We start from the raw sequence: 16,318 nt of genomic DNA on the forward strand, positions 1-16,318 counted from the left end.
GAAATTATAAATGCAAGAATGAGACACATAACTCTAAATCAAAGTCACATAAACTTTGATGTCACAAACATGGAAATTAGCCTGATGGTGAATGGGAGCATGACCCCAAAACGGAAAACAATGTATGAACAAGGCGAGATATGTTTTGCATGATAGTAATTCAAATTTTGACTTTAGAAATGTTATATGTGTGAAAAGCTACATTTTAATTGTTCCTCTAAACTAATTGTGCTCTTTATATTTGTAGGTTAAGCCCATGCATCTTCCGTATCAATAGAGGATGGCATTGAAGTGCTTTCGGATTTGTTCCGGAAACTTTCTCTAGTTTATCCAATTTCTTAGCATTGTAGAATTATATATATATATATATATAAAGTAAAAAACAGAGAATGGTCAAATTGTTGTCTTGAAAAAGCCCCATTAAAATCGTTCACAACCTTATTCAATTCGCGTTTTTTTCCCGTTATCTTGTCTTTAAATTTTCTTTTTTTCAACATTCTTTTAAAGAAAACCTCTAGAAACCAATTTCAAAACTTTTTTGTTAAGTTTGAGTTGAGTCATAGCTTTAGGGAGCATAGGAGTATATTAGTTTAAAGTTTATTGGTTAGGGTGTTTGGAGTAACTTAGGATTTAATTTGTTTGTTCTTGTTTTCCTCGTGTTTTCCTTTTTATTATTGTTCCATTCACTCAACGTTTTAGTTATTTAACTATAAATAAAGGCTTAAGTTAGTTTATAATTCACAAAAACTTGAGAATTAATTCAATTTCTTTGGGATCGACCTTATTCTTACCTTAGCTATATATACATTAACCTTGTGTGCTTACAAGTTTATTTCTTGAATTTAACTATCTAATTTTTAAGAAGTGTTTATACCACAACTAACGCACCAATAAAGGAACGACATGTGGACAAAAGAGGGAATCAATAAGACAACATTCAGCACCCCCTGATTGCTGAGTGAGAGATCAGACCCCCAGCATCCAACGGACAAGTGGAGCTCACAGTAAATGTCTACAGTCCCACATCAAAATTCTACACAACATGCATACCTCCTAAGACTTATAAAAGGGGTACAAGTTCCAAAATGGAGGTAACTGGATCTTTCGGCAAACTTAGCCATTACTCTGTCCAGATTACTATTCACTCCGTACTTACTTAAGCATTGGAGAGCCTTCGACTGGTATCACATTGATGCCTTGGGTCTGTAGGGGCTTTTTTCTTCCGGCAGTTACAAACGGGCTGGGCTGCCGTAAAGGGCAGATGGATGAAATTGCCCCTTGAGCCTGAGTTTGAAGATCAAGCCCCGAGAATGCTTCGAAAGGACTGAGATGCCTTAGGAAACACCTTCGTTACCTTCATCAATGAAAATAACAACATCTTACAGATGATTTCTTGAGGCTTATAGATAAATTTTCTAACTTGGCATGAGAGGCTTGTGGCATGGAAGCAAAATCATCATAAGTTTAGCACCAAAGAGGTAAGTATGGCTTCCTAGGGAGAAATGGGAGTGTTTAAGGTGAGGAAGAAGATGTTTAAGGTGAGGAAGAAGAGGTTTGCGGGCTGATTTGGCTGAGAAGAGAGAAAGAAAGAACAATGTTCTTCCGACAGCTTGACAGAAATTCTGTAAGATGTGAAAATGGTCTGCCAGAAGAAGAAAATAGAGAAAAAGGGTGAATAGTGCACGAGATTGCTGGGATTTTACAGGCAAGAAAGGAAGCTTGCTGTCTAGGTGTGGGTTCGTTTTTGGTTGGGTAGAAGAGGCCCCTTTTATAGCCGCTGGAAGCCATCTTTTTCCAAGAAACCCTAATGGTTTCTATCTATTTTGGCCAAGCTTTTTCCTTCCTTTCTCCTCCCCTTCTTTGACTTATCTTATTCTAGCAAAATCTTCTCTGTCTATTTGCACAAAATCAAGAATTCTGGGAACTCAAGGCCCCCTTTTCTGCAGCTGTTTCAGTGGGAGACTTTCATTCCCAGCCATCTCCTTCCTTTCTTTCTTTCCTTTTTCCATGGCCAGGTCTGATGGGGGAAGGAATTCGGGTATGTATGCTGGTTCGAAGGATGCTTCTCTTCCTGGCAGCTTGCATGTTAATATCCCTTGGTTCTTCAGGTGTTTTGTGCTTGGAAATTGTTCATTCCCATGTGCTGGAGCCTTCCAGCAGCTCTGCATATGTGGACATCTTGCTCCCTATGTGGCTTCTGTTTTTTCAGCAAGGTGCTGATGGTTTTGCTGGTCTTTATTCTATTTATATGGGCCGTCTAGAACAATGGTTTGGCTTATCAAATAAATGGGCCAACTTCACCAAGTTTTGGCTTATTTTGTTGAGGTGTTGGGATAATTTTGGTTAAGCTAATGGGCTATTTTGACTAAGCTAATGGGCTATTTTGGTTGGGCTTTTTGGTTAGGATATTTTCTCTCTTGTGCTCACCCATATGTTTGGGCCTAGGAAATGGGATTGAGTCCCGAGGCTCCCAAGCGACTCGAGACTTCCATTTATCGGCCCATCAATGGGCCTCATGTTGATTTATTACTGTCTATACCACAACCCACTCAAGCAAGCCCCAGGCATCTTGAGTGGTTTGGGCCCACTTAAGCTTGTAGCGTGGCGTGTTGCTTATTTGCTTGGCGTGCATGTGTGCAAGCTCATATGACGAACTTTTGCGTGCCCAAATTGGGTTTGTTCTCGGTAAGGTATTGCATTAGGCCGAACCGTGGATTTTTTGGGCCTCAATAGGGTCTTATCGAGCGTTTTCATCTTGCAGATCGATCGCTGTACCGAGGCCCAAAACACACCGAATGCCCAGACATCACTAAGTTGGGCCCAAAAGTATCGAACCATTTTTTAGCATCAACAGGAAGTAAAAATCTATATCAACAATGCTCACTTATTAGATTCTTTGTTTGAGCATGAAGTTTAGGAATGGATAAGTGAATCTAAGAATGGACGAGTCTTTTGACATGTGTTTATATGGATAAATGCGTCTAAGAGTAGACAAGTCTTTTGACATATAATGGGTTCGAACAAGTCTTTTGACATATGTAGAATGTATAAAAGAGGCTGGACAAGTCTTTTGTATGTTTCCTTATGTGCGGCTTTTGAAGGTAACCAGAAGGGCATTTCTTGCCAAGTATCAATACCAAAACCTTATATTTATATTTATTTGTGTTACTTTGAAAATGATCTTACTACTTCCTATAACTAACCATCTTCCTATAACTAAATTTTTAAATGGGGATACTCTTCGAACTTCAATACTTAAATTTTTTTGTATGTGTATAAAAATTAACCCAATGAAGGAAGTGACTGGGTCCAAAAAGCCAAAACAAGGCCAAAAAAACCTCTTGTGCGCGGCTAAAGAGACTCTCGGGATGAAAAGGTTGACCATGCCCATTTCACTTATTGGGTCATACTTGAAGGGACAAAGCGTGGATCACACCGCCTTCAGCGCCCAATGCACTTGCATGCTTTGCCCAAAAGCCCAAGCACTGCTCACCTAAAAGGACCAATCAGTCTATGAATACTCTACTGTCGCTTTATTCCCACAAAAAGAGAGACACATGTCAATTCGCAAGTGAACAACCACCCAAAAGGTGCCACGTCACTAACGAACCTTCCATCCAACATTGAAATAACACAAGAAGAGAAGCCCTCTTCTCAAGTATAAAAGAGACATACTTTTCCACCTAAAAAGGTAATATGAATTTTCTCCATTCTAAGTACAATACTTTTCTTACCTCCCTTGAGGGAAAAGGGGACTTAGGCATCAAAAGTTGTTGATGACTATCCCACTACCACTTTTGAGTGACCATTCCTTCTTTTCTTGCAGGAATTGGTGGCTGGAATCCTACCCTTACTTGGCCACTCCAAGTAAGATCAAACACACACTTTCAAACACCCAAGTAAGCTCAAAAACGCTCTCAAGGGATCACACATCAACAAATACTAAAACACGTTTTTGTTTTGGGTAATCTCTAAACTTTACTTCTTCTTTTTTTTATAAGTTAACCCATTCTAAATATGTATTGTAAGTGCGCACCCAATTAAATTTCAAAACTATCCTTACTAGAAATAAATCTAATTAAGTTAGAAAATTTTGTAAGTGAACCCAACTCACCCATGCCTAAACTGAGCCATTGGCAGATCCAGAATTTTTTTAGTGAATGTGCAATTTTAAAAGGCTAAAAACTTTTTGTGAATTGAGCATATAAGGCTTTTTACCTATATTGACCTTAGGTCCCTTCATTCATTCATATCATACATGAAAAACTGTTTTATGTAAAAATATTGACTAAGTAATAGTTTTTCGAAATAATCATTTTCTCAAGATAATTTTTGGCGGCTTTTATTCCTTACACATCAAATAAGAAAACTTGATTTTATGGGATTTTATTATGAAGTATATATTGACTTAATGAGCCATCATTTTTAGCCTAAATCGTATTTTGCACTAAAATCGATTTTTCATATTTTGATTTGATGAGAATTTGATTTTTTAGTATTTTTATTTGAATTCAAATAGGAGTTACTTCCTTATTTACATTGTGAACTTAATAGATCCGCCACTGCACTGCGCCCCACAAGAACTGACTTCTTTGTCCACCAAATTCAAGTACCCTCCACTGCTAACCACCAATCCAAAACTCAGAGATTATTGCAAGTTATATGTAGGATTTTTGGAGGGAGAGAGATGAGTGATGAGTGTGATGAGTCTATGCAAGAGCATGAACAAGTTCACTTATAAAGCCATGTGTGTTTTCATATGTTTTTTTTCAAAAATAATTTGTTAATTTGTTTTTATCTTTGAAGGAAAAAGAGAACCCAGCAAGCACAAATGTCCAAACTTAGACAGATATTTCCAGAAGATAAATAAATCTGATAAGAAACCAACTTACTCGCTCTGTTCGTTTTGAAACGACGGTAAAACCATGAGTTTGTTCGGTGCTTCTTCTCCTCCATGGGTTCTAAGGACCTCTCTTCTCACAGCACCCTCTTCTTCTTCATCTTCTTCTTCAAAATTCTCAAAATACCAATCATGCCCTTCTCCTCGCCTTTTATGCCGCGCCCAAGCCAACGTAGGCAGTGACTTCAAATTCGTTCTTCACGATGCCCTCGATTCCTCTGGAACCCCCACCTCCCTCGCCAGGGTAATTCTTCTGTTTTTTTAATTGAAAATAGAATACACTTAATTTTCCTTATAAATATAAATTGGGTATGTATTTATTTATTTATTTATTTTTATGTATGAAATGAATGCATTGGCCATTTGGATCAGCTTGATGCAGTCCCTTTTATCATTCTTACTTTATTCCTAAAGAGAGGAATTTCACATACTCCAAAAGTTGCTTTAGGTTTTTTCTGTAGATGAAAATGAAGGAAAATAATGCAGCCATGTAAAAATAATATGTTGTTGCTGATGTGAGAAGCCTACTTCTTTTATAGTTTTTCCTTATAAATTACATTTATTTAAACATTTTATAATGACAACTGTTAATTTGATAATGTTGTTCATTAACTGGATTAGCTCTTATCAATTACATGATGCTGATTTTTTTTTTTTGGGGGAGAAATTTTGGACTTTGTTACAATACAATGTCTTGATTATGCAATCGGGTTGACTTATTTTGGATTTGGATTAATATGTAATTGATAAACAACCAGGAGGCTAGGGAGGGGTTCTGCTCACAAATTCGCCATCTATCTGGTATAGAGAGGCAAACCAGCATTAGCATCAATAGATGTGTTGATCTGGGGAAAACAGCTCTTTACATTGCAGCAGAGGATGACTCCCTTGTGTCACATTCGTCAGTTCCGCTTCCGGTGGATGCTTTTATCAGTAGATTTGGTGATCTTTCCATGGACTATTGTTCTCACTACAACTCTTCATTCAGATCCTCTCCTGAGAGATTGTTGGAGAGTTTGGAAAATTATTTGTACGTAAACAAGGTATGTTTTGCTGAAAGTTGGATTAGAGTTCTTTTTGAGTTGATTCAAAGCTGAACCAAAAAGCTACTAAGTCATTTTACTTTCAACTAAATTTAAGCTTTTAGGGAGCCTTGGTGTTGCAAAACTGCCAAACTTTAGTGTTGAAGTAATTTGGCATGGAGAAACTAAGATAAAGTTCACTTTGGGAACAATTGTTTTGTCACAGAAAAGTTCGACGCGGCATTTTAAAAAAATTTAAATCAGAACCTATGTACCTCATTGGCATTTCCCCTTGCTTTTGCAAAATTCTTTGGTTTTGGTGACCTTTTTTCTTTTCTTTCAGGCTTTCCGAAGAACCAATGCAAGGCATCACTCCGAACCACGAGCTCTTTATCTCCACTCGGTGTGGAAGTCTGCCTTACATCTTTGTTATTTCAAGCTTGTTTGTGAGAAAACACTACAATATCAGCATTGTTTTAGGAGTTTGATGTTGAAATTGCAAACAGGTTTTGACACATCGTTCAGGATCACCAGCAATGCTTTCACTAATATACTCAGAAATTTTGAAAATGCTTCGCCTATGGGGATTTTTGGATTTTGATGTGGAGATATTCTTTCCTCACGATCGTCATAGTCTTCCCAGAGGTTATCATAAACAGAAAAGCAAGGAATCTGATAATGCACACATATTGACATCACAAGGCCTTTTGGTGGAGGTACTTATCTTATCATGCCAACATCTTTTTTTTTTTCCTTTTCTTAATTTGTATTATTGTATGTCACTGTGTTGGGCATGCTCAAACTCCTTGTTCTCTAAAGAGTGTCATATTGGATGTGGTATTGCCTGTTGTTAATTGAATAATCTTGTAATTTAGGTATTTATTTGCCTCTTATTTCTAGAGTGAGCAACTTTTCCCTTGAGGCTTCCTCCTAGTTTATCTGTGGTCATGGAAATGTATTCTATGGTACATTCAAGATCAAATTGTTTCCATGTGCTTTAGAATATTTACAGGTCGTGCTACTTTGATTGTAACACATATATTTACTTAGAGTGTAATGAGCCTGCCTGCCATATGAAAAGCACCCCTCTCTCTCTCATCATGATATACAATTCAACAAGAAGTACAAAAATTGTGCTCACCAACCTTGATCCAGCTGCTGAAAATTGTTGAAAAGTCTCTGTTAGGATTTAGATATCAACCGTTATATTTCAACTGAACAGTTGTAAGCATGGGTTTTGTTTTCACAAAAAATAGGAGATAAATTTATATATATGCTTCTGTGTATGACTGAGCCTTAATCCTAGCTTAATGTGGTCTCATAGTTTACTGTATGTGCAGATTTTAAGAAATTTGAAGGATGCATTCTGGCCATTTCAGCATGATCAACCAGGGAATTTATTCTTGAGGGCAGCACGTGCTGCTAACTTCATTGATAGATCAAACATTAATGAAGACAGGTATTTCAGTCTGAAATGAATGTAATATCCACTTAAACTAATCTAAGATGTTAAAATAGTTGACTTACATAGAGCATTTCCTTGTACGTATTATATAAGTCCATATACATGAGATACTTTGTCTTTTCTAGTGGTTTTCAGCTGGCATCTGCTAAGGCTGCTCAACATAGACTAGATCGTGGTGTTTGGACTAGTGTACATTTTGGGGATATGAGGCGTGCCTTATCTGGTACGTATTCATTGCAGCTCATTTAATCCCAGTGTCAAGAAGGCAATGTCATATTGAATAGATTAATTTTCTTGATGCTGTTGAACTGGTGGTAGCATAAGTTGAGATTGCAACGGGAATATCTTAGGGTTTGCACTATCTAAACTGTGCTTCAATAAGTTCAGGGTCCGTTCCAATCTAGCATTTTAACTATTATCCTTAGTATCTGGCCAAAAACCCTAACAATATTCTCATAAGATGATAGACACTTGCTAACAGTCCGCCCAGTCCACATCTACGCCCCAGAGACAATATGCAATTTGAGCTTCACCGGTAGTACTGTATTTAGGATTTTGAGAGAACCTTGAGTCCAAATTTACAGAATGGAGAGAAAATCGTTTGGAATAAATTTACATAGTAACAAGAAAGAGGTCTCTAGTTTCTTTTGAGATTTTGTCGTATGTGTAAATGAAGCTTAGTTATTCAAAACAGAGATAAAAGCAAAAATTTAGTAAGTATTTTGGCAAATATTAAACCCTAAACCCTGAGTATTCCCAAGTGTCATGATTAATTTTGGTTTCTTAAGCTAGATATAGTTTGTTGAATTAATGTTTTTTCTCTTGTACTTCTGGTGGATTACTTGTCCACTTTACCGTACAGTTATTCTTATGAAATAAAATTTCATCTGTTTGTTCAAAAAATGTATTCCCAAGTGCTGGCCCTTCACCCCTCTTTGATTCCATAAGTTGAGTACCCGCTTGATGGGGATACTTTCTGGCAAATGTTATCCCATGCAAACACCAGGCCAAAATAGAATTATCTCACTTCTTTTTTTGCGCCTAAATATGACCTCGTGCCTCAAGATCTGAGCCCTAACAGAAAGGAAATCCTTGTGCTTTCTCCTTCATTTCATCAAAACTGAAATTTACATTGGAATGCCCCCATATTAACTGAACATTGTTCCTATTGTTACAGCATGTGAACGTCTTATTCTCCTGGAAGCTGATCCAAAGGAATTAAGAGACTACAGCATTCTTCTGTACCATTGTGGATTTTATGAACAATCACTTGAATATTTAAAGCTGTATCAGGACACAAAGGTAAGTTTCCTATGTATGTGTGATAACATGCGACTTCGATAAGCAAATTAATAAAATATCTTTTTTTGGATATGGCAGAGTCGCCCACTACGGAGGCAACCATCCGATTCATTAGCCATTCTTGAGGAAGATGCTGTGGAGAAATTGATGATACGCCTTAACCTAATTTTGATGGAGGATGGTTGGAGCAGGCCGTCATATGTTAGAAATTTTCTTGGTAATAACTCTGAACCATGGTAGTGCTTCATGTACATTATTGCCGATAGCAGCACAAATCCCAATCAGGAGGAGGTTCATGTAAAGTGGGAATAGAGGCACTTAATTGAACTTCATCCCAGAGAAGTTTTGTCAGGTTACATGTCTTATCTTGTGTAAATTGATGTATATAACATGTTATTTTTATTCTCAGTAACAAAATGTTACTTTATTTGTGATGAGTAATAGTAGATTATGTGGAATCTTAAAAACAGAAGACTGATCTCTTGTCAAATATGTTGTGAACTTGTGCGATCTTTGTTTACAGAGGACTGTCCATTTAGACATAATCCTGTTCACATAACTAATGGTTCTGATTCAGTCTAGCAATATCACCTACTGTTATATTTTCAACAAGGAGAAAAACATAGCTATAGAGATAGCGTGGGTGCATGAACCCGTGATAGCTGAGTTTTTCTTTGAGCATGTATGACTCTGGGTTGGCACGAAACGAAAGTAGTGATGGTAACCTGATTTCCATGAGGGATCCATGGCACCAAATTTTTTTTTACACAAATTTTCAACTTTTAAATTGAAGTACAATGAATGTGTAAGATTAAACAAATTAATTGTATTCTCAGAATTTCAGACACTCGATGGAACTTGAACATTTATTCAATCGTGGGTTTGAGATTTCAAGTGACTTCCTAAAATAAAAAAAACGTAGGTTCTGCAATGTCCTGCATATTATGTGATTACAATTGCAGGACAACTGTCAACAGTTTGGAAATGAGAAATAAAAAAGAGAAAAACCTTCATTACTTTTTGAAATTTCTACTCACAAACAAAGCAAGCAAAACAGACCTATCCTCAACTGCATATTGACCAAAACATGTAATCCTATCCCTCACTGAATGAAATTGAGCTTATATAACCTTCACAGGCTTTGGGAGTTCTTGATCTGAATCTTTTAACAGTTTTAGTTTCCAACTTCTTCGAAATTAATACTTCCCCCATCAGAAAAATAAAAAAAGAGAACAGAAAAATGGTTGGATCTGTCTGCTTTAATTCAGGCTCTGTGCGACAAGCTTGCTTCCGGTGAGTTGATGGACTTTGTTCCGAGGAAGAAAACTTGATAATTCACTCATGGAGAAGCTGAAGATGACGTTGCTGACCCTTCATGCTCTGCTTAATGATGCGGAGAAGCAGATTGTGAACCCTGCTGTTGGAATGTGGCTTGACGAGCTCAAACATGCAATCTCCGATGCGGATGACCTACTGGACGAGATCGATACCAGAGCTCTGCAACAACAAACCAAGAAAACCCAGGTGTGGAAATTCATTTCTACTTCTGTAAATCCTTTGTATCAAGGCATGAACATGAATGGTAGGATAGAAGAGTTACTCAAAAGACTAGAACACCTTGCAAAATAGAAGGATATCCTTGGCCTTAGAGAAGGTGTTGGGGGTAATGTTTCACACAGAACTCTCACAACACCCTGCGTTGAGCATGAATGTTGTACTTATGGTAGGGTTGGAGATAAAGAAAAGTTAGAAACACTCTTTGTTATCTGATGATCTAATTAGGAGCAACAATATATCTGTAACTAATCACCATAGTTGGGATGGGCGGGTTGGTAAGACAACGCTTGCTCAACTCCTTTACAATGATGACGAAGTGAAAGAGTGTTTTGATATTGAAGCTTGGGCTTGTGTTTCTGAAGATTTTGATGCTATTAGGGTAATCAAAACCCTTCTTGAGTCGGTCACTTCAAAATCTTGTGGTATTTCAGATATGAACTTGCTTCAAGTTGAGCTCAGGTAACAAGTGCGGGGAAAGAAATTTTTATTCGTGTTGGATGATCTCTGGAATGACAACTATGATGATTGGGATCTTCTACGGGCTCCTTTCACTTATGGAGAAAGGGGAAGTAAGGTAATTGTGACAACAAGGAACACAAGTGTTGCATCTATCATGCACACTGTTCCTATTCACTACTTAGAACATTTGTCGGATGAAGATTGCCGGTTATTACTTGAAAGACATGCATTTAGAAATGAAAACCCCAGTGCACATCTAGCTGCAAAACCACTTGGGGGTCTCTTTTGAGTTGCAACCTAGATTATAAGGAATGGAGTGGCATCTTGAATAGCAATCTTTGGGAGTTAGTGCATGATAAAAGTATTCTTCCGTGTGTACTCTCTACAATCTACAAATAAGAAAACTGATTAATTTGCGCCATCTTGATATTAGTGGAACTAACTTAAAAGACATGCCTGTGAAAATTGGTAGACTAAAAAGGTTAGAGAACATGGACTACTTTTGTTGTGGGCAAATTTACTGGGTCAAGCATCGGAGAATTGACGGAGTTGACAAACCTTCAAGGAAAACTTTGTATTTTGAATCTGCAAAATGTACTCGATGCTATGGTTGCCTTTCGGGCCAACTTGAAAGAAAAGAAAGATCTTAAGGAGTTAGAGTTGGAATGGGGTGATAAGGATGCCCATGATTCCACAAAAGAGAGAGATGTACTTGACATGCTACAACCACCATAAACTTGGAGAAACTGACCTTGAAATTCTATGGTGGAATCACCTTCCCAAAATGGTTTGGAGACTCTGCCTTGCCTTCTCTAACATACAGTTTATATGTCTCAGTGGTTGTAGTTATCCTTCGTCCTTGCCACCACTTGGACAACTGCCCGTTCTGCAAGAGCTAACTATAAAAAGTATGAAATCTGTCACGACTGTTGGTGTTGAGTTCTATAGTTGCAATGGATCTTCTGTATTTCGACCATTTCAATCATTGAAGAAGCTTAAGTTTGATGAGATGCCAGAGTGGGAGGAATGGCTACCAAGTCCAGGTGGAGGTAACTATTAGAATAATATATTGTAATTGATATGTTATTATTGTAATATGTTAATTATAACCATACATAGAGTAGTTACTTGATATAGGTAGACAGATCCAAATCAATCCCTAGGATTGGGGATCACGCTATGGAGATTCTGTAATATTGGTAGTATATATTTTGCTGTACTCTACTATTGACAATATACCAAAACCTTCCAACTAAACATTCTTTACATGGTATCAGAGCTGCGCCCTAGTGCCTGATTTCCTAACCTTTTCAAAACCCTCCAGCGAACCTGCAACCACCATGTCAGACAAAGAACAAACACCAGAAAACAAGAAATCCAATTCCAAAAATTCAAGCAATAGCAACAGCAATTCTAGTATGGATACATCAAATCCATACTATGTTCATTCTTCAGACCACCCTAGTCATATGCTCGTTCCAACAAAATTGAACGGCGCCAATTATCCATCTTGGAATAAATCCATGATTCATGCCCTCACAGCCAAGAACAAAATTGGCTTTGTCAATGGATCCATTAAGCCGCCATCAGAAACAGAAAACCCCACAGAATATGCTCTTTGGAATCAATGCAACAGTATGATTTTATCATGGCTTGCTCACTCCGTGGAACCCGATCTAGCCAAAGGGGTTGTCCACGCCAAGACCGCTCATCAAGTATGGGAAGATTTCAAAGACCAATTCTCACAAAAAAATGCGCCAACAATTTATCAGATTCAGAAGTCCATCGCCTCTCTCACACAGGGCACCATGACAGTCTCAGCCTATTTCACAAAACTCAAAGGCCTTTGGGACGAATTAGAAACATACAGAACTCCTCTCACTTGCAATGAGATGAAAGCACACAACGAAGAAAGAGAAGAAGATAAGATGATGCAATTTCTCATGGGCCTTAATGACACATTCAGTGGCGTTCGCAGCAACATCCTCATGATAACACCATTGCCCAAAGTCCGTCAAGCTTATTCACTTGTCATTCAAGATGAAACACAACGACAGATGACATCGGGAACAACCGAGAACTTTTCTATTGCTGCAGCTATCCAAAGCCGTCCAAACAATTCCAAAAATAAACATTGTGATCATTGTGATCGCAATGGTCATGTAATTGCAGATTGCAGGCAATTAAAATTCCATTGCAATTTTTGAAATCGAAACGGACATACGGAAGACACTTGCCGTTTCAAGGACGGAACCTACACATCAAGCGGACAAGGAAATCATGCCAGGAATGAAAACCAAGGGTCCAATCGAGGTACAAACTCACGCAGAAATTCTGGTTTCTCAGGTAGTAACACGCGCACCTTCACGCAGCAATCACATGGGTTTGTTCCACATGCGGGCTCATCCTTCCCATCCGCACACGCTGCACAGCAAGCTGGCTCTTCAAGTGTCACACAGCCTTCACAAAACCCAATTCAAGCTCCAGACTTTTCAGCTCAAACCTTCTTGAGTGGACTTACTTCTGACCAATATCAACAATTGGCCACAGCCATGTCACTAGTCAACACCAATGCATCATCCTCTGGTAATAACCATGCATTTGTGAATGCAGCAGGTCTGTCCACCTTTACTGTTCCTTCAATTAATTCTGTTTCTAGCAAACCTTGGATTTTGGATAGCGGGGCTACAGATCATATTACATCTGATTCTACACTTTTCACAAAAAACAAACATCTCACACTCCCATTGTTAACTTACCCACCGGTTCTTCCGCACCAATTACTTCAGTTGGCACAATTCCTTTTAATAACACCATCACCTTAGATAATGTTTTGTGTGTTCCTTCCTTTCACTTGAATTTAATGTCACCAGTAAAATTGCCGACTCACTCAATTGTTGTGTTATTTTGTTTCCCACATTTTGTGTCTTACAGGACTTGGCTACCGGGAAGATGATTGGTATGGGTAAACAACGTGGTGGTCTCTATTACATGTCGCCTTTGCCAAGGATACCTGTTTCCTGTCAAGTTTCACAAACCTCCAATTTATGGCACCTTCGTCTCGGACACCCTTCACCTGCTCGGTTTCAATTACTTTCTTCATTGCTTCCTTCAAAAATTGTTTCTGTTGACAATAATTGTGGCATTTGTCATATGGCTAAACAAACAAGAATTCCTTTTCCACTAAGTTCTATTTCATCGCGTTCAGCATTTGACTTATTACATTGTGACATTTGGGGTCCACATAAAATAGCCTCTCATTCGGGAGCTCGTTTTTTTTTCTTACAATTGTTGATGACTTTACTCGATGCACTTGGCTTTTCTTGATGGTTCACAAATCTGAAACACAAACTCTTCTAAAATCTTTTTTTACTTTTGTCAAAACTCAATTCAATTTCAATGTTAAAGCCATTCGCACTGACAATGGTTCAGAATTTTTATCCATGAAAGAGTTTTTGCAAACCAATGGAATTGCACATCAACGATCCTGTGTTCACACTCCACAACAAAATGGAGTTGTTGAGCGCAAACATCGTCACATTCTCAATGTTGCCCGTGCTCTACGTTTCCAAGCCAATTTACCTCTCTTTTTTGGGGGGAGTGTGTTTTAACTGCTGTCTATCTCATCAATCGTTTGCCCACTCCATTATTGTTCAATAAATCTCCTTTTGAGATGCTTTATCACCAGCCACCAACCCTTAACCATCTTAGAGTTTTTGGGTGCCTTTGTTATGCTACTGTGACTCATCCCCTACAAAAATTTGATGCTCGTGCCACACCTTGTATTTTTGTTGGCTATCCAATGGGACAAAAGGGCTACAAACTTTTTGATCTGCACACCTCCAAATTTTTAGTTAATAGAGATGTTCAGTTCCATGAACATATTTTTCCTTTCTCCACTATCCCACCTCAACCTGCTTCCTCCACTCCTATTATTCCTAACCCAATTTTTGACATTGAACCACCACTTTCTATAAATCCCATTTCATCACCCAATGACATCACGTATCCACCTCCTGCCATCCCAATCCCAACTAGCATTAACACACCTACCCATGACACCACATGTCCACCTCTTGATGCCTCCCTTGTAGAACCTACCAACATCACTCCTTCCTCTCCACAACCTCACCCTGCCACCACCAGTCAAGTGGTTCCCAACACTCCACCTATCTCCCATTCATCTGACCACACCTTGCCACTTCTTCATTTTCCATCTGAACCAACGTTACTTGGTTCACCTCATTCATCTCCCATGGCTCCAACACGTCATTCCACTCGTCCAAGGCAGGCTCCCGCATGGCACCAACATTACCACATGTCCAACCATGCCTCTTCATCTGCCCGGTCGCCATCTGCTGTTACAGGTACAAAATACCCACTCTCTCATTTCTTGTCTTATTCTCGCATTTCATCCCCCCATTATTCCTTTTTAGTTAACATTTCAGGCACCACTGAACCCACCAGTTATGCTCAAGCCATCCTTGATCCCAATTGGCAGCAGGCCATGCAAACAGAATTAGATGCTTTGGCACAAAACAATACATGGACTCTTGTCCCGTTGCCACCTGGACACAAACCCATTGGTTGTAAATGGGTTTTCAAACTCAAATATAAATCTGATGGCACCATTGATCGTTACAAAGCCCGGCTTGTGGCCAAGGGCTACACACAGGTGGAAGGCATTGATTACCAGGAAACATTCTCTCCTACAGCCAAACTCACCACATTGCGTTGTCTTCTCACTGTTGCCGCTGCTCGTAATTGGTTCATCCATCAATTAGATGTTCAGAATGCCTTCCTCCATGGCGATTTGCACGAAGTCGTGTACATGGACCTTCCTCCCGGACTTCGCCGACAGGGGGGGAATACTGTATGTCGGCTCAATAAGTCCCTTTATGGACTTAAACAGGCTTCCAGGAACTGGTTTTCCAAATTTTCTGGTGCTATTCAACAGGCAGGCTTTCAGCAGTCAAAATCCGATTACTCCTTGTTCACCAAGGTTCGAAATAATTCTTTTACAGCTATTCTTATTTATGTGGATGACATACTTCTCACAGGGAATGATTTGCAAGAAATGGAGCATCTCAAATCTTTTCTCCTCAAGCATTTTCGCATCAAGGACCTTGGTGATTTAAAATACTTCTTGGGTATTGAGTTCTCTCGTTCCAAGAAAGGTATTTACATGTCTCAAAGGAAATATGCTTTGGACATATTACAAGATGCGGGTCTCTTAGGCGCTCGTCCAGATAAGTTTCCAATGGAGCAAAATCTCAGACTCACACCCACAGATGGAGCTTTACTCAATGATCCTATGAAATACCGACGGTTAGTGGGACGCTTGATCTACCTCACTGTAACAAGGCCCGACATAGTATATTCAGTTCGGACATTGAGTCAATTCATGCATGAGCCTAGAAAACCACATTGGGATGCAGCACTCCGTGTTCTCAGATTCATAAAAAATTCTCCAGGTCAAGGCTTATTATTTCCTGCATCAAACAATCTTGCTTTGAGAGCTTACTGTGATTCAGACCATGCCGGATGCCGTACCACAAGACAATCTGTCACAGGTTTTTGTATTTTTCTGGGAAATTCTCTCATCTCATGGAA

General features: G+C 38.8%; 1 protein-coding gene across 1 annotated transcript; it reads left to right on the top strand.

The window, feature by feature from the left end:
• LOC18785131 lies at nt 4,702-9,248 on the top strand. Its single transcript, XM_007217989.2, has 8 exons — nt 4,702-5,144; nt 5,659-5,943; nt 6,266-6,325; nt 6,429-6,638; nt 7,263-7,381; nt 7,513-7,610; nt 8,565-8,689; nt 8,768-9,248. Exons 1-8 carry the CDS (start codon nt 4,926-4,928, stop codon nt 8,927-8,929), a joined length of 1,278 nt encoding a protein of 425 aa, XP_007218051.1. The 5' UTR covers nt 4,702-4,925; the 3' UTR covers nt 8,930-9,248.

The sequence above is a fragment of the Prunus persica genome, chromosome G2 (genome assembly GCF_000346465.2).
Source record: "Prunus persica cultivar Lovell chromosome G2, Prunus_persica_NCBIv2, whole genome shotgun sequence".
In the NCBI taxonomy this organism is placed as follows: Eukaryota; Viridiplantae; Streptophyta; class Magnoliopsida; order Rosales; family Rosaceae; genus Prunus; species Prunus persica.

Bases quoted from the DNA above. Each gene is read 5' to 3' on its own strand.
- LOC18785131 (XM_007217989.2), top strand. From the start codon at position 4,926: ATGAGTTTGTTCGGTGCTTCTTCTCCTCCATGGGTTCTAAGGACCTCT. The intron at 5,145-5,658 runs GTAATTCTTCTG...ATAAACAACCAG, and splicing joins CCCCCACCTCCCTCGCCAGG to GAGGCTAGGGAGGGGTTCTG. The intron at 5,944-6,265 runs GTATGTTTTGCT...CTTTTCTTTCAG, and splicing joins ATTATTTGTACGTAAACAAG to GCTTTCCGAAGAACCAATGC.